The following is a 19,118-nucleotide window of genomic DNA, read 5'->3' on the forward strand; positions in this document are numbered from 1 at the left end:
AGAATAAAATAACTTTCCATTTCAGTAACTAGCTCTTGGTTTAAAAAAATAATGGAGTAGAAAGAAAATAGGAGCGAAATGAAGTGTTTGGGCATGTCAAGCTGAAATCTGGAGTATTCAAGAGTTCAGTAACATGGATCTGGGATTAGGAGATGCTTTGGGAATCTATAGTTTCTTAACTGAGGACTGACTATACAACATGTTCTAATAGAAACTTTCTCTAAAATATAATATTAAAATACCTTAAGTCACTTTAGCCTTGTAAATACAATATGTACATGGTATATTTTATTATTATTATTATTAGGGTTAAGAAAAATTAAAAATATTTACATATAAAAATAAAATACCTCTACAATTATTTTTACTAAATCAAAACAGAAAGTATATTGTTAACTCCATCTGCATATTAGATAACAGAATGAAGAAATAAACAGAAAATCATTAGTAAAACTCCACCTTTAATCAGAACAAAGTATCTAATCTCAGCCTACGTTTTTCCAGCAATTAAAAAAAAAAGAGTGTATATGCTGTCTGGAGAAATCAGTTCAACTGAAATGCTTTCTATAATACATTCAATAATATATATAAATACACAGTTTGCATGATTCTATTTTTTACACTTATGAAATAAAGCTAAGTACAGCATATACCATGCACAGGCATGGTATCTTGAATTATATCATTTTTCTAATATAGGTAGATGAACTTTAACACATAGCATTTAATAAATATACATTTTACACACACTCATTGAGAATTTAGAGATATAAATTTGTATGTGCAATCATTCACATTAAAACAATCTGCACTTTGGAATGCATTTGGAACACTTCCATTTGATCTTGTAGCAGATGAAGAGTTCAAATGGAATTCCTCTGTAGATAAGGAGATCAGTGAATGTGTGTTCAGTCACTGGGTTCTGTGATGGCAATCTTCTGTACCATGTCAGGCAGATTTTCTGACTCCAGGTCCTCTTTGCCATTATCCGAATTTCCTGATGAGATATAACAGCCAGAGTCCCTTGGGCAGTCATCTAACTGTGACTTACTTGAGATGTCTGGTCTTAAGGACAGAGGCACAGATTCATTTCCTTGCTCTTCAGTGGCTATGAATGGAAAATGTGCAGTGGTTAGGAAAAGCCAAGACAAGTTTTATATGATTGTCAGCTGAAAACATTATCCTGTTTTAACTATTCCAATCTTCACTTTACTTCAACAGAAACTCCTGTGAATACAATACACATTTATTTGTTTTATACCAGGTATGTGTGCTCAGATGTTCAAAGTCTTGGAAGTCAGCAATTGCTTATCATTGTTCACTTCTAGCTTCATGTTATTCATGTGAGCTGCCTACATGAGCAAAGACCAATATGGACTCTCATTTTACATTAATAATAAGTTGCCAAAGAAAACAGATTGTATCCACAGTATGACAGATGCCTGGTCCAAATATTCCTTAAAGGATCATTAGAAAAGTCACGTGTAGTTTCAAGTATAATCCAAGTGATCTTGATGTACATTCTGGAATTATGAATATGTGGATATGTAATTGAAAGATCGCTCACCATGAGAAACTGTACAACAGGTCTTCAAACACTTGGAATTTAGCTAATACTATTTGCAAAATTCTATCTCTGCATTCACCATAGAAACAGACCTAAGAAAACTAGGCAACTTTTTGAGTATAAAATTCTGAATTTCCAAGAACTGCTTCATGAAATCCTTTTTAATTCTAAATAACAATAGTTTATTTGAGATGTATTCAATAAAGCAGTTTTATACACAAGAAAGCATTATCTTTTAGAATGAAGAATATTAGAACTCGAACAAGAGGCTTCTCTAAAGAACCTAAGCAATGTTGTATGCTGTGACTCCCTTCAGGGATCCTTTGTCATGAGGCTTCTCTTTGTCAATGTGAAGTTTCCTTGTCCTCTTTGATGCCAGAGATAGACATTCCTCTGCATCGTGAGCCAAGTTCTTCCAACAGAAAATGAATCTCTAGCTGTCATCTCTTAGCTGTATTACCACATTAGCACATCCCTGTTTTCCCCTAACAGCAGGGATTCTTCACTGTTCTCACACTGGGATGATCAAGCACATAGATTTACAATTGAGGCTAAAATTGTGACTCATATTCTTAATCACATTGTCCTGCACTTCCAATTAGAGGAAGATATAGCAGAGCTTCAAAATCCAAAAATGTTTACAGTTGACTCACATGATGCTAATTATGTTATCTTTAGGAATCTGTCTTTATTTTACACATCATCCTCTGTTTTTCAAGAGCATTGTCTAGGCTCCATAGTGTCAAAGTTGGTTTATGCTCTGCCATCTAGCCAATCCATCCTCATGATAACATCTGATAGATGTAAGAACCAAGCTCTGATGATTTCAGATACACCTGTATGTAGTGAATGAACTTCCCTTTTTTTGTATCAGAATGCTAGTGGTTATGTATCACACTTAGATAAATTGAGAAAATGCTTAATGTATTTTATAATTCTGTAGTTACATAAGTACTCATTCAGAAAGGCTGAAAAAAATGTTAAAAACCACTTCCTGATCTACTCATTTTCAAAATGAACACACAATTTCCTTTAACCCTTTCCTGGAGGATTTTAATTTGAAACCACAAAAGCCACATTTATCCCATTCTCCTGAATAAATGATTCCTGATATAATATTAACATATAACATAATAAGTGTAGCATGAATACTAAAGGGTCTTATTAATAAAAACAAACCTAGGGCCTGGTATTGGGGTGAATGCTGAAAGATCAGAGAAGTAGAACAAGTCACAGCTTCCTCATCTCGCCAATTCCTCAGCTGATCCTGTTTCCTCAGACTGGAAGCTTCTGAGTCCTCATCCGAATGGGTCTCAGCTGAACTGCTGCTCTAAAGCCTAAAAGCTTAACCAGCTCTAGTTTCTGGTCCTCACGCCTTAAATACCTTTCTGCTTTCTGCCATCACGTCCTGGGATTAAAGGTGTGAGTGAGTCACCATGCCTGACTGTTTCCAGTGTGACTTAGAACTCACAGAGATCCAGATGGATTTCTGCCTCTGAAATGCTAGGATTAAAGGCGTGTGCTACCACTGCCTAACCTCTATGTTTAATATTATGGCTGTTCTGTTCTCTGACCCCAGATAAGTTTATTAGGGTGCACAACATATCAACCACAAATAAGTATAATATAATACAATATAATATATCAATAATATTCTCCTGATAAATTGTTACTACAACTTTTAAGTATTCTGGTATCTGACCTTTCAGTCCTGGTGGTATTAATGATTTGATCATAAAAGTTAGCTGTCTTGAAGCATTTGCTGTTTATTAGCAAAGATCTTGAAGCTGTAAGAGATTTGCTTAGTAAAATTTCCTTAGTTAAAAGGAGGGCTTTGTCACTGTGTTTCTAAGCCCTCCTTTTATGGACAGGCAGCTGAGTTTAGGCATCATTTTCTATGGAGCTGATCCTCTTGCCTTTTCATCATATTTACTGAAAAGAAATGAAACTTTCTGAGACACAGAATCCGCCAGATCTCATTGGACCAAGAATGGCTGCCTGAGACACAGAATCCATCAGCTCTGACTGGACCAAGAGCCCTAATAAGACCAAGAGCAGCTCCCTGAACTACAGAATCAACTAGCTAAGATTGGACTAAGAGCAGCTCCCTGAGATACAGAATCTACCGTCTTCAATTAGACCAAGAACTAAGATTGGACCCAGAGGGGCCCCCTGTGACACAGACACAGCAAGCACAGAGTGGACCAATAGCAACTTGCTCAGACACAGGCACCTCTTGCATCTATTGGAGGAAGAGATGGTTAGATGCCAGTGCAAAAATGCATACAACAACATAAAGAGCAATATGGCATCCCCAGAACCTAGCCCTTCTACAACAGCAAGACTGGAACATCACAATGTAGAAGAAACAACCTTAAAAATAACTTCATGAAGATGCTAGAGGCCTTTAAGGAGGAAATGAAAAATTCCCTTAAAGAAACTGAGGAAAAGACAAAAAAATGGAAGAAATCAATAAAGAAATTTAGGAAAAGACAAACAAATATTGGAAGACATCAATAAATCCCTTAAAGAAAGCTAAGAAAGCCATGAAAAAGCAATTAAACATATGAAGGAAACAGTTCAAGACCTGAAAAGTGAAATAGAAACAGTGAAGAAGACACAAATAGAGGGAATGCTGGAAATAGAAAATCTGAGTAAACAAACAGGAAACACAGATGCAAACATAATCAACAGAATATAAGGGATGGAAGAGAGAATCTCTGATGTAGAGGATACAATAGGGGAAATAGATTCGTCAGTCAAAGAAAACACCAAAGCCAAAAATGTCATAACATAAAATGTCCAGGAAATCTGGGACACCATGAAAAGGCCAAACCTAAGAATAATAGGGATAAAAGAAGGAGAAGAACACCAACTCAAAGGCACAGAAAATATATTCAACAAAATCATAAAAGAAAACTTTCCCAACTTAAAAAAGGAAATACCTATGAAGATACAAGAAGCTTATAGAACACCAAATAGAGTAGACCCCCCAAAAAAGTCTCCTTGCCACATAATAATTAAACCACTAGCATACAGAATAAAGAAAGAATATTAAGAGCAGCAAAGGAAAAAGGCCACGTGACTTATAAAGGCAAACCCATCAAAATAACACCCAATTTCTCAATGGAGACCTTGAAAGCCAGAAGGACCTGGACAGATGTAATGCAGACACTAAGAGACCATGGGTGCCAGCCTAGACTAATATACCCAGCAAAACTTTCAATCATCATAGACGGAGTGAACAAGACATTCCAAGACAAAACCAGATTTAAACAATACCTATCCACAAATCCAGACCTACAGAAAGCACAAGAAGGAAAATTCCAACCTAAGGAAGTCAGATACACCCATGAAAACACAGGCAATAGATACCCCCACAGCAGTAAATCTCAAAGAAGAGAAATACACACACACTGCACCAAAAGATAATAGGAATTAACAATCATGGTCATTAATATTCCTTAAAAGCAATGGACTTAATTCACCTATAAAAAGACACAGTCGAACAGAATGGATACAAAATCAGGACCCATCCTTCTGCTGCATACAAGAAACACACCTCAACTTCAAAGACAGACACTACCTCAGAGTAAAAGGCTGGGAAAAGACTTTCCAATCAGATGAATTTAAGAAGCAAGCTGGTATAGCTATCCTAATATCTAACAAAATAATCTTCAAACTAAAATCAATCAAAAGAGATCGAGAAGGACATTACATACTCATCACAGGAAAGATCCAACAAGATGAAGTTTCAATTCTAAATATTTATGCCCCAAATACAAGGGCACCCACATATGTAAAAGAAACATTACTAAAGCTTAAATCACACATCAAACCCCACACGTTAATAGTGGGAGACTTCAACACCCCACACTCACCACTGGACCGATCTGCCAGCTCGAAACTTAACAGAGAAATAAGGGACCTAAGAGATGTTATGACTTAAATGGACTTAATCGATAGCTACAGAACATTCCACCACTACAAAAAAGAATATACCTTCTTCTCAGCACCCCATGGAACCTTCTCTAAAATCAACCACATACACAGTCACAAAGTAAATCACAACAGATACAAAAAAAATTGGAATAACCTCCTGTATTCTATTGGACCACAATGGCTTACAGTTAGATTTCAACAACAAGAAAAAATTACAGAAAGCCTACAATCTCATGGAAACTGAATAATGTTCAACTGAATCACCAATGGGTCAAGGAAGAAATAAAGCAAGAAGTTGAAGACTTCCTAGAATTCAATGAAAATGAATGTACTACATACCCAAACTTGTGGGACACTATGAAAGCAGTGCTAAGAGGAAAATTCATAGCACTAAATGCCCACATAAAGAAGTTGGAAAAATCTCACACTAGTGACTTAACAGCACACTTAAAAGCTCTAGAACAAAAAGAAGCAAACTCATCCAGGAGGAATAGACACCAGGAAATAATCAAATTGAGAGCTGAAATCAATAAAATAGAAACAAAGAGAACAATATAAAGAATCAATGAAACAAAGAGTTGGTTCTTTGAGAAAATCAACAAGATAGACAAGCCCTTATCCAAACTAACCAAAAGACACACACACATACACACACACACACACACACACACACACACACAGAGAGAGAGAGAGAGAGAGAGAGAGAGAGAGAGAGAGAGAATCTAAATTAACAAAATCAGAAATGAAAAGGGAGACATAACAACAGACAACAAGGAAATACAGAGAATCATCAGGTCATACTTCAAAAACCTGTACTCCACAAAAATGGAAAAAAAATCTAAAAGAAATGGACAATTTTCTGGCTAGGTACCACGTACCAAAGTTAAATCAAGACCAGATAAACTATTTAAATAGACCAATAACCCCTAAGGAAATAGAAACAGTCAGTAAAAGTCTCCCAACCAAAAAAAGCCCAGGACCAGATGGTTTCAATGCAGAATTCTACCTGATTTTCAAAGAAGAGTTCATACTAATATTCCAACATTTGTAGATATTTGAGTATGACCCCTCTAGTCATGCTGGTGAACAAAAGGCCACGTTTTATCAGATTAAGTGTGGGCCTACTGCCTCAATGTAAAATGAAGAGCCCTGCACTACTTCTGTTCAGAATGACATTCAAAGCAAAACTTGGAATCATCATACTCATTTGTTCCTAGCCCTGTGTCCTGTTCAGGTTGAGTCCAGTTTGTGGAGCAATTCTGAAGACAGACAACTTAGGCTCAGAAGCCTCTGATTTCCAAAATTATCTCCTTTTTTTTCTTTCAAAAAATAAACACTTATCTTCTTTTTTTCATCCTCAGAAGCCTCTACACATTCTACAAATGGTCCCCAGACAGTCAATGAAAATTGGATTTTTTCAGAGCACATACATTGTTTTAGTAATGAAAGAGCATTTGTTTTGTTTCCACCTGAGAAATGCTGTCTCACAGTCTCTGAATTCTAGGAATTGCTTGGTTTTAAATACAGATTCTTTACTGTGAGAGTCCCTCCATCTGCAATTTTTGTGAAGAGAGAAAGTAGATTCTCAGGCTGAGACCTAAGCAGTACAGTAATTTACAGAACAGCAGTGATTTGCTAATGGTTTCCTCGTGAAGGGAAAACATGACTGCTCTCCTCAGATGCTTCCCACCAGGGCTGCAATAAATTCAGGCAGGTTATCAACTGGAACCCCTCAACTGTAACTATAAAAAAAAAGGCAGGTCATTATACAGCACTGTGGAGAGGACAGAGCCATAGTACCTGGGCTCTGGATGCAAAGGGCCAGAGTTGTTCTTGTTTCTTTTCCTCCTGACACTAATGTCAGGGATTGGGACAAATGTAGGTCTTGGGCTATTGTTGTTGTTTTATTTGTTTGGGTTTTCTTTTTTGCTACAGAGAGAATAAACTCACAGTAATACATTCACATTTTCTTCTAACTCATTTAGACCTCTCTTGTGTTGTTGGAACAGAGCAAGGCTAACTAATTGGCTTACCTGGAAATTGATACCACAATCTATATCAGCTCTGTCCTGTGGTCCAATCATTTCAACTAGCCAGGCATATAACACATTATAATAAGAAATAGTTTACTGCCAAAATTATTGACTTCACAGAGGATATCTGAGTGCATGTTTACACACTAAAACATTTCTGGTGGTACTTTAAAAAACAAAACAACAACAAAATAAACAACATGTATTTTTCTATACTATGGTTATTCAAATTATATAAGAGCATATGTTCAGATAATTAATTAACAAGTGGATATATTCAAATGACAGATGGATTTTCTGTTTATTTCTTAGATATCTATAATATTTTATATTTTATTTTTAGATACTGGAAAAGTTAAAATAGTATTTTTATTCAGAATGCCACAGAATGGTTTGTGAATTTCCCAAACATGAGTATAACTGAGTATAATTATTGATATGTCTCTCTTATTAGCAATTTAACAATCAATTAATAGTAGCCACAATAAAACTTTAATAATTGAATTCTATATGTTACATAAGGAAATTAAAATTACCATATTAAAAAAGACTATTTAGAGAATATTTTATTCCCTACCAAAAGTTTTAGAGAATTATATAAAGTCCATAAATCAAAAATCATAGATATAAGATTGTCATCAATGTTGAAAAATGGCATGGTGTTTAAAACATAAGACAGCTAATATAATTAGTCATAGAATAATTATATTGGAGTTGTGACATTTAATTAATTAAGTGTAGGCAGTCTCAATTATATTAAAAGTGAAGAACACTTTAAAGACATAAAACTAGAGATCCTTTTCCTGGGAAGAACTTTTCTGTCTCCAAGGAAAGCAAGCTTCCCAATTCTCACATGTTACAAAGTTAAAGGTTCGTGAAAGTCAGAACTTCCCATTTTGGCTTGACCTTCCAGGATTTTTAACCCTAAATTGTTCAGATTTCAACTTTACCATCATGTTTGCTTTAGATGTAAAAATATCTGTTTCTGTGACTACCTAACATATAAAATAATGTAAGCTGAGACACAGGGAAATGCCTGGCCAAAGGAAGTATTGATGGAAAGTGATTGTACACTAACAAAACAATATTTACACTTGTTAAATTAAAACTAAAGGTGACCAAAAAGGATTCTAAGAACCTTCAGAGTAATGAAGGTGCTGCTTGGCTTTATGAAGCTTGCATTCTGTGACTGTGTACCATCACCAGTGAAGAAGAATAGGCATATACATTTTAGGGTAGCTACAAGCCTCTTCAAGTTTGAGCTCCATTTGAGTCCCTAACACTGAAATCCAGCCATTCTACAGATAACCAAGCCTGTATTTTGTATAGTGAGGCCTTGTCTAGGGAGGCAATCTTAATAACGAAAACATCTTAAATATGCCCTTGAATTATGTGGTAACAACAGTTACTTTTTTTTTGTAACCTAATTTTTAGAATGACAACAAAATATGAGAAGTCCATTCAAGGAAAAGCAATTGGTTGTGGCTATTTTTCTGAGCTGTGAGAGAAGATGGAGTCACCCATGTATCCTTGCAGCCTAGTATTCTAGTTACCCTCTAGTGACATGTGTGCCCAGAGGAAATCCGATTGCCCAGGCTAGGTCACAGTTGCACTGTAGCATAAAAGCAAATGCTAGAGTGTTACACGTACATGCACATGCACCCACATGCACACAAAGGCATTGCAGTAGTCGTTATATGACTGATGTTAAAACTAAGTTCTTCTCACTAGAAATTACTCTCTGAAGAAAGGATAAAAATGTTTTGATTTGTTTATTTTTTTATTATATGGAATATGCTATTTGCCATAAATGAAATCTTAGAGCATAACGGCAAAAAAATAAATCTTGAGAAATTAAATCCTAAAGCCAAGCATCTATGATTCGAAACATAGTAAGTTGTGTGGGTGTGTGATTGTGTAAACAAATACCAATAACGCATCTGTCTGTCTCATCTACTTGTTTATGTGAGCAATATTGTATTTTTCTAAAAATGTGTATCTTTCTTTTTTTGTATCCAGATTCGAATCATATTCCAGGTGGGTTAGAGAGCCCAGGTACACATGTCAGGGCTAGACTCCAGGTTAGACTGGCACACTGCTGGGCCAACTGCTGGACGGCTGTCTGCCATGGCTGCATACCTCCCCCGCTAGCGATGCTTGTTCCAGCTACTGACAGAGCCCTCCCATTTGCCCCGCATCCATTTGGGCAGGCAGGAAGGCACAACTGGGGATGGTAGAGCAATGAAGGGCTGCTGTGACCACAGCCTGTGCCAACAACCTGGCACACAACCCACTCTTCGCCCTTCCTCCTCACTTGGCACTGAAATCAGAAGGTACAAGTGTCTGAAATAGACTGAATACTGATTCTGTGAAGTTTTCTTATTTCATGACCATAATTTTACAATTTAAAATTTAATTAGCCCTCTGTGCTAAGAAAGGAAGGTATTTCCATCACCCCTTTACCCCAAGGACACTAGTACACAGTTTGGTAGACACATTTAAGATACATCAATATAATTCCAAATGTACAGAAAGAAACTGTGCAGAAGAATTGGTAACTATACACTATAAACAGCAGTTAGCTATTGTATTCTAAGTAAGCATTTCTGAGTAAGATAAAGGGGCTTTAAAGATGTTGTATGTAGAAAACCTCCAGCAGCCCACACGCATATGCACGCACCCACCCATGTGCAGGCACACACACACACACACACACACACACACACACACACACACACACACATGCACACACACCCCTCTTCAAGTTGATGAGAACATTTCCTACCAAAGCAGACACCAATTTTCAAGCCCCATCATAAACACAGGAACCCTTATATGTACCAAGTAAACAGATCCTGTTTTTTCTGTTCCTTCAAGAGCTGGCTCACAGCCCATGTTTTGTCTCACACTTTAGCTACATCCCCAGGTGAAAGAGCCAATGACCTTATTCTGCTCAGGGATAATGCAACATGGGAGTGGATTCTGAATACCTCTGATTATCCTGCTGGGACTGCAGAACCCCAAAGTCGTTGTTGTCCAGCAGTAAACCCATGGCCAGCTCGAACACCTCTCATTGCCCTTCTAGCAGAGTCTTGCCTCCCACCAGGTAGTGTCCTAAAATATTTAACCCAGTTTACATTATAAAGGTCAAAGTTAGAACAACACTATCTATTTCTGGGCTAAGAGAAAAATGAAAAAAAGTTTTTTTTTTTTTTTTCTAAATCTTAGATTCCTGTTCCCCACCCATTGTCCTATCTTCTGTCCTCTTTAAATACTTTATATACATTAAGGATTCACATCTGGCTTATTCTCTTTCCTGAATTATCACAAGGTTTTAACACTGAAGACACATGCCCACTTTGCTTATTTTTTTTTATATATTAAATGACTGGCAAAGCCAAAACTATCCAAATGTTCACCTAACAATAGAACCCCAAACTAGGAATGGACTGACATACATGAACTGGTCTTATTCCATGATAGTAATAAAGACATGTACATAAATGGTGCTAATTTGTGCACCCTATTTTTTTCAAAGAGTTATTTTTAGCCTGTGACTTCGACATGCATTTGGTTTTTTAAACAATGTCACACTTTTATATAACCGTATATTCAAGGTCTTTATCATTCAGAGAACATGAAGGTTGTGCATTTAATCTTTAGGTTGGTTGTAGAAGATATGATTCACAAAGTAGGATAGATAAAAATAAGCCTGCAGCAGCATGGTGCCGCATCATCAGAATTCACCATCTTATCAACAAATGGAAGTCATTCTTCTTTATTTCTTAAGCGAAGCAGTTTCATAGAAGATAAATAGCTTTCAGTCAGAATAGCCTAACACACAATATGCATCTTTTTGACATGTATATTCTAACACTATTTTATACCATAAGATTAAAATAAGAGCAATCTCGGGGTTGTGTGTTGAAAGTGACACAAGTCAAGTCTGCATTTTTCTATTATTTGTCTCCTGAAAGTAGACTCTGTATGGATGCTTCTACATAAGAGGCAATAGTTGAGAGTTCAGCATTTCTTGACTTTCGAACACCACATTCTAAGAAGTCTTATGCAGGGAAATAATTTCTGGCATTTGTCCTCTTTATGCGTCCAACAATGAAAGTCACATGATGTTTCTAGACAATTGTGTTTTGTTTTCAGAGACCAGGAAAGGCTGGAACAGACAACCTCATAGGCATAGGAGACTAAGTCCTAGATATGACTTGAAAAAATCTACTTAGCTACGCATGTTTTAGCTTTTCTATCTTGCAAATATTACCCTTTAGGAAACTGATGAAGTAGCAGAAAGTTTCCATTTTAAAATATTTATTTTTTATTTTTATCTTTACTGGGTTGCACATGCAGAAGGTGGAACTTTGAGCTTTAAAGCAGTGTGCCTTTGATCACAGCCCTACCTCTCCTTTTTTCTTTTTTTATCTATTTCTTTGACTTCTTCAAAATTTGTTTTGGATTATTTTCTTCAGCTGGAAACAGGTCAAGATGGGCGTTTTGAATTGCAGGAGAACAGCAAGTATTTTCAAACATTCAGAAACCACTCTACTCCCTCCTCTCCTTGTACTTGACGGTCACATTCTTTTGGAGATTGGCTACATCACTACACACGATCAACATGAGGCACCTACAGAACTAGCTTCTTACCTTTTTTAAATGAGGAGCCATGAATGGAAATGACAGGATGTAAAAGAAGCTGCCTCATCTACCTAAGAGATTCTCTGTATCAGTTCTCACTGGCCAGTTGTATCTGGGCTCACGCTACTAAATAAGCCATCTAGTTTTCTAAGTCAGTCTTTGCCTACATTTGAGACTCAATCCTCCTGTGCTCATGTCCCAGTCACCAGAACTTCAAATAAAACTTTAAAACCCAGACCTAGAATTATTTCTACTGATGTTGGGTTAGTCATGCAAGCCAAAGATGTTGGGGAAGGAAAAATATCTGTGTAAACCCAAGACTGCAATTATAATATAAAAAAATGGTAAGAAAGTTTCTAAAGAAGTGCATGAATTCTTACAACACAAAAAACAAGTATAGACAGACTATGTCTCAGTTTGGTAGGACTTCTGAAATGAGGTACAGGATAACCCACAAAGGAAGTCAAGAGGTCTGGTTGCTATATACAGGTTGCCTCCTTGATCACCATCTGAACTGTTTCTTGCCATATTAAGAATCTCAGCAATGCTTCTCCAACATTGGGCTGGAATCTTAACTCTGAAATCAGTAGGAACTTCTGCTCAAGATACAAGGCACTTACTGCCTCAGATTCTCACTATAAGTGGGGAGATTAACTGTCTATCTGAGCTGTGAACAGCACCAAGGAAAATAAGAAACATGAAAACTTGGGATGAAGTTTTACTAAGAATATTGCGTTTGAAGAAAGTAGTTGAAAGCTATTGTTAGTTTTACATTTGAAAGAAGATTGGATTGGATGGTTTAAAATACTATGTTTTTTTAAGCTATGAAGTTAGATTCCATTCTCTTTTTGTGCTTTTTCTCTTTAAAAATTGTTGGAGAATACCACACATGAGTACATTGTATTCGCATCATTTCCACCCTTCCTCCTCCTCCAACTGCCACCATGCTTTCCCAGCCCCCACCACATCTATATTTATTGTTCACACACACACACAACAATAACAACAGCTATACATACAAAGCTATGGAGTCTAATTAGTTTTTCCATATTTGCATGTGTTTAGAAAAGAGGCTCGGCTCGGTTCCTCTTTTCTTCCATTACAAAATACTCTGCAGCATTTGGCCTTCCCTAAACTCAGGGTTTGGGGTTTGACTAGATTTAATAGAAATAGTGTTCTGAATGGGCAATTGTAAAAATAAAATCTACTCCAGTTTGATAAGCCCAGCTGGCATAACTTGTATTCAACTATAAATGAATCTGCATTTATTAGTTCATCTTTAGTTTATATTTACAAATACAGAGAGCCATCTCTGATAATAAAAGTGAGTGCTGAATATTTTTGCAAGCTATTATAACATTTACAGAGAGTATTATAAACACATGCAAGATGTGACTATATGGTAATGAAATGAATTTTCCTGTGTTGTGGGGAAAGCTCATTAGCTCAGAGCCAGGCTGTGTTGTTCTAGGAAGACATGTATGGCATTTCTCACTAATGGCTCACACTGTCACTAAAATACTTGTCTCTAAGTCTCTTGGTGTTTGAGAATACAGGCATCCACTGTGTGTAAATTAATAGCTTGGGGGAACCAAAACAAGAGACCAATGAATTTTTTCCTTTTGTAAGAATACAGTGAAAATCTTTTCCTAATTATACATTTTGGCCAGAGTTGTATCAGATATTATATAAAAATTCTCTCAAGTTATAGGGAAGAATGCTTTATATGATTCTTAGTAAGTGACATTGGGGCTTTGCTTTTAATAATTTTACTATTTATATTAAGGCATGATGATCAGGAAGAGAAGAATGGGTATGTACACTTACTCTCCTCATCCAGGAGACTCTCAGCAGCAGAGAGTAGCCTCATCCTGTCTTCTGGATTGGCAATGTTTAATTCAACGAGATGACTTTCTTGAATATCCTTCAAGTCTTCCAGGGTCTCATAACCATTGAGTAGAAATGTTGAAGTATATTCCTGTAGGAAGAGGGAAATGTGTATAACCTGTAAACTAGTAGGGCTCAAATATTGTGTCTTCTCTAAATTAGTAATTATAGAAATGCCTATAACAAAAACACCAATGGAACTGATGCCCAAGCTCATTTTGTTTACACTGGTTCCCCACAAACAAACTCTAGGGCATTTAATAGGAAGTACTGCAGATTCTTAACCTTCAGAAGGACAAATGTAAAGAAGTAATAATCACTTGAATCTATAATAGTGGGAAATCATGGATCATTTACTAGCTGAATTGTCCATCCCATTTGGCACTTTTAATTTATCCTTAGTTAAATTGACACAGTATTTTCTGAAGTTTTTCAATACAGTACCTCTAATAGATTAAGTTATAGTGATATTTCTGAACCAATCTCTCTTTTTGATTGCTTGGTCATGAAAACATATACTCTCATTAATTTCCTAGTGTAGCTAAAAATGAACTTGAGCTCCAGTGAGATGGATCAGTAGATAAACTGCTTGCTGCCTAGGCTGATGGCATAGATTGGGCCCCAGAACATAAATGGTAGAAGAAAAAATTCACTCTTGCAATTGTCCCCTACCTCCGCATTCACACCTTGGCACATACCACACACACACACACACACACACACACACACACACACACACACACACACATACACACACACTAAATGAATAAATAAATGGAAAAAGTAAAAATGAACTTGAAACAGACACAATTCTGTATACAGAATGAGTTTAGCATTTTGACTGATTGAAAGATATTATAGATCTATGAATCACAAACTTGCTATTTCATTTCTAAATTAAAATTTTAATTACAAGTGAAAAGCTCACAGTTGAAGAAAGTGTTTATTTCTTTTCCTCAGTAGGGATATTTTGTCTATCATTTGCATCAATATCTATTAGTGTAAAATTCTTAGACTTCTGATCATAAAGTATTTCAGTGGTTCTCAAATTGTGGGTTGTGACTCCCACTGAAGTTGTGTGTCAGATGTCCTGCATATCATATATTTACATTATTATTCATAACAGTAGCAAATTTATAGTTAGGAAGTAGCAACAAAACTAATTTTATGGTTGAGGCACCACAACATGAGGAACTATATTAAAGGGTTGCAGCATTAGGAAGGTTGAGAACCACCACTCTGGTATTTCTATAACCACTGCTCTAACAGACTGAATATGCAAAGTGAAGTTAATGGTTTTTCAGCTTCCTCAAAAAATGTCTCCCATTTTACTTGAATATAGTTTTAATATCTTTATTTCAGTTACTAAAATTGAATATGGTATCAGAAAACTTTAAGTAATCAGGAAAAACTTACTGCAAGCCACATTTTAACCAAAAAGGGGGAAGAAGAATGATAATTTGTTTAAAAATAGTCTGTTTTAGAAGAACACAGCATGCCCAAGTTTCCATTCTTACACAACAATCTAACTGTGACTTCCTGAGTACAACGTTTAGCACACTTAGGTGTTTTTCCCTTGGTGACAGAGGCAGGTTTCAAACTCTATTTCCTCCCAGAAGTATCACATGGTATCAATCATTCTATAATGAAACTTAAACAGTATAGTGGTAGACATGAGAGTAACTTAATAACTCAGAAATACCAATAAGGAAAAATATAATTCCTATTGTCTTTATGAATTGCAGTATCCAAGTACTGATGAGTGAATTTTACAAATGGAATGCAAAACTGAGAATGAAGTGATACTATTTATGGTGTATACTCTACTATGTAGCATATTATACTGCTTAACAAGAGCTATTTCTTTTAACAGGTACTAATATAATAAAAATAGGGTTATAAAAACAGATGATTGGAGTGCCAGTGATGGGTGTGATGGGTTCAAGTAAAGTGCTTATAAAACAAACTTTTTCTTGAAATGGTCATTAGAACATTAATGATCACTGTTTCTGAAATTACTTCTGAGATGATTATTTTTAGTTATTCTCTTTGCACTTCATTTTGATCTCTCTACTGTAAAAATACAAGCTTCCTTTCATTTTTCTTCTTGGTCCCTCAAATTTCACTATATTCAAGCCAATCAACTGTCTCACCCATTCAGAGGGCCTGATCCATTTGGGGACCCCTCAGCCATTGGTTCATAGTTCATGTGTTTCCATTCGTTTGGCTATTTGTCCCTGTGCTTTATCCAACCTTGGTCTCAACAATTCTTGCTCATATAAACCCTCCTCTTTCTCACTAATTGGACTCCCAGAGCTCCACCCGGGGCCTAGCCATGGATCTCTGCATCCAGATCCCTCAGTCGTTGGATGAGGCATCCAGGCAGTGGGACCGGGTCCTGTGCTCATTGCATGAGTTGGCTGTTTGAAACCTGGGGCCTATGCAGGGTCGCTTGGCTCAGCCTGGGAGGAGGGGACTGGACCTGTCTGGACTGAGTCTACCAGGTTGATCTCAGTCCGTGGGGAAGGCTTTGCCCTGGAGGAGGTGGGAATAGGGGGTGGGCTGGGGGAAGGTGAGGGGGGCGGGAGGGGGGAGAACAAGGGAATCCGTGGCTGATATATAGAACTGAACTGTATTGCAAAATAAAAAAAAGAAAAAAAATTTCATTATATTCTTCATATTCTCTTTACTGTTCTCACTTAAACATTTTCCCATGGTCTCCTGTTCTCCTGGATATACATTCTTTAATTGTCATTGCCTCTTCTCTACATTAATCTCTGCTGTCACTGGCTGCTAAGTACCATTAGGGATTAGTCCAAAGGGTGTTGCATCAAGACCTGTCCTTGCATAATAAAAGTGATAAAGAAGAAATAAGAGCTATTCTAGGAAAGCAGATTTTCCTTTGCTGTAAATCTTATATTTTTAACAACCCTGTGTAAATACTGGTCCACTTTCCTCAACTCTTCATTCTACCCATTTTCCAGCAAAACCAAACAGACCAAAGGTTTACTAACCTGAAGGTGAATCCTCTCTAAGAAGTCCTGCAGAGTCTTGGCGCTCTCTCTTTTATTGCTTCTGGGCGCCTTTATTTTCTTGGGAGCTGCTTCCTCTTCTGAGATAACATCCACATAAATGAATTTGAAGTTCCCCACTTTATTGTTCAGCATCCCTGTCCACATTCCCATCGGTGTTTTACAGATAATGTCTATGATGTCTCCTTTCTAAGGACAAAACAAATACAAGTCAAATTCCACAGCACCACGATGCTTTGGTAATATGGACAAAGAACAGAACTGTAGGAATCTTCGAGGAAGGAAGGTGCTGTGCTAAAGGTCTTCAGAGACTACAGAAATAGATGTGAGTTCACTTCTTCAATCAAAGTGTTCACTATGGAGTGAAGAAAACACTAGCATACTTGATGATGCTTTTATCTTCCTTATCATATTAATTCACTAACTTACATTTGCAGAACAATATACATGGTATACATGTTAAATATACTATTATCTTATGCTTACTAAATATGTATTAGGTAACTAGTATGGGGCATCAGACTATTGCTTTAAGTGTTAAGAAACAGTGATAATAAGTGACTTTTCTCTAGCCTAAATTAAGTTAAAGATGGTGTCAGAACTCAAACTCAAGTTTTGTGAGCTTAAAAAGGATCCCTTTTTATTCCCCCCTCCTAAATCAATATGGAATAAAGCATCAAACCATCATTCAAACATGGTCTCTTAAAGGGGAAGAAAGACACTTGAACTCTGCCTATGATTTTAGCTCATCTGATATAGTTTATTTACAGTATAAAATAAGTCCATGTAAATTATTTTTATTGAACTAAAGTAATGGGGAAAACTATCTTTCTGGCCTGGGTGGAGACCTAACTTTTCAAGGTACTCAAAATATAAACGGATTTATCTGTTTGGTCTGGCCAATCATCTAGCCAAAGGACTAGGAAGTGGGTTAACCTTAAGCTGTGCTCGAGGCAGAAGAGAAATAATGAGCCCTTTAGTGAGCTAAAGAGCTATCAGTCCCCAGAATTGTCACCTTCTTATAGCGCTGCAGACAATTTCTCAAGTCTGTCTGAATTACTCAGAAAAACACACTTTTCCTTTTCCTCCTCTTACCTCTTTTCTCAGTGTGCCTTCCCTAATACTTTGCCTTCTTTCTTTCTCTGCTGTGCCCATCTCTACCATGTGGCTGCTTTTCTGCCATGTGGGTGACCTCCATGCAGAACTAACTCAAATGCCATGTCTTTCTCTGTTCCTCTTCTTCATCTCCCTCTTCCCTGTAGCTGGGGAGACTTACAACTTCTGCGCTGTTTTTTTTTTTTAATTACAATCAAATTTTCCTCAATTTTGAGCCCATTATTAATTCTTTTATTAATGGCACTAAGAACTTCATGTAAGGACCTCAGTTTCCCAGGTAACATGTGACCTCACTGGAATTGCCCAAAATTTATGATAGCGTCAAAAGGAGATTTTATATAGAATAAAATCCACAACCAAGTTTTCAGTGAAGCATGAAGTAGGCAGATTGACATGGCAAAACCAAGTAGCATTTTGTGTATTCATATCTAAGACTACACGTAGCTATAGAATGCAATTATTGGCAAGAGTAAAATTTCTCCTGGGGATATTTCTTTATGAGGAAATTTCATTTCTAGGAAAATACATGCCTATTTTATGAGTCATATCTACTCAAATAAGAATCATAGTTACTCTTTTGAGATACAACATTACATCCCAAAGAGATGCTATAGATCCCAATATTTGCTACTTTTAAGGCTCTATCCTTAAAGTTATGCTTAAATCTATATTTTTATGCAAATCTGTGAATATATGATTGACATGAAACACAAATTTTATTTGCTATAGTAATACATAATTGAGTATGATTGTAATTGAAAGATATGATCTCTCTGATTTGGTATAGTATGTATACTTGTCTGCCTTCTGGTTTTGGGTCTAGGTGTTTGCACTTTTCCCTGAGAGAATGAAATAACAGGCCAGACGCTATCCACCTAGGAGACCAGCAAACTC

General features: G+C 36.6%; 1 protein-coding gene and 1 long non-coding RNA gene across 3 annotated transcripts in view; one reads left to right on the top strand and one right to left on the bottom strand.

The window, feature by feature from the left end:
• The window catches only part of LOC128112172 (uncharacterized), a 168,060-nt gene that overhangs the window by 82,494 nt on the left and 66,448 nt on the right, over positions 1-19,118 (top strand). The window lies entirely within an intron of this gene.
• The window catches only part of Samsn1 (SAM domain, SH3 domain and nuclear localization signals 1), a 90,056-nt gene continuing 71,289 nt past the window's right edge, over positions 352-19,118 (bottom strand). For both annotated transcript variants that reach the window (XM_052741012.1, XM_052741013.1), the window contains 3 exons: positions 17,091-17,297; positions 14,017-14,167; positions 352-1,108 (listed from right to left, as the gene is read on the bottom strand). In XM_052741012.1, the coding sequence (XP_052596972.1) occupies positions 909-1,108; positions 14,017-14,167; positions 17,091-17,297 (558 nt within the window). In that variant the 3' untranslated portion in view covers positions 352-908. The remainder of the gene's footprint in view (positions 1,109-14,016; positions 14,168-17,090; positions 17,298-19,118) is intronic.

The sequence above is a fragment of the Peromyscus californicus genome, unplaced genomic scaffold (genome assembly GCF_007827085.1).
Source record: "Peromyscus californicus insignis strain IS unplaced genomic scaffold, ASM782708v3 Scaffold_16__1_contigs__length_79575227, whole genome shotgun sequence".
In the NCBI taxonomy this organism is placed as follows: Eukaryota; Metazoa; Chordata; class Mammalia; order Rodentia; family Cricetidae; genus Peromyscus; species Peromyscus californicus.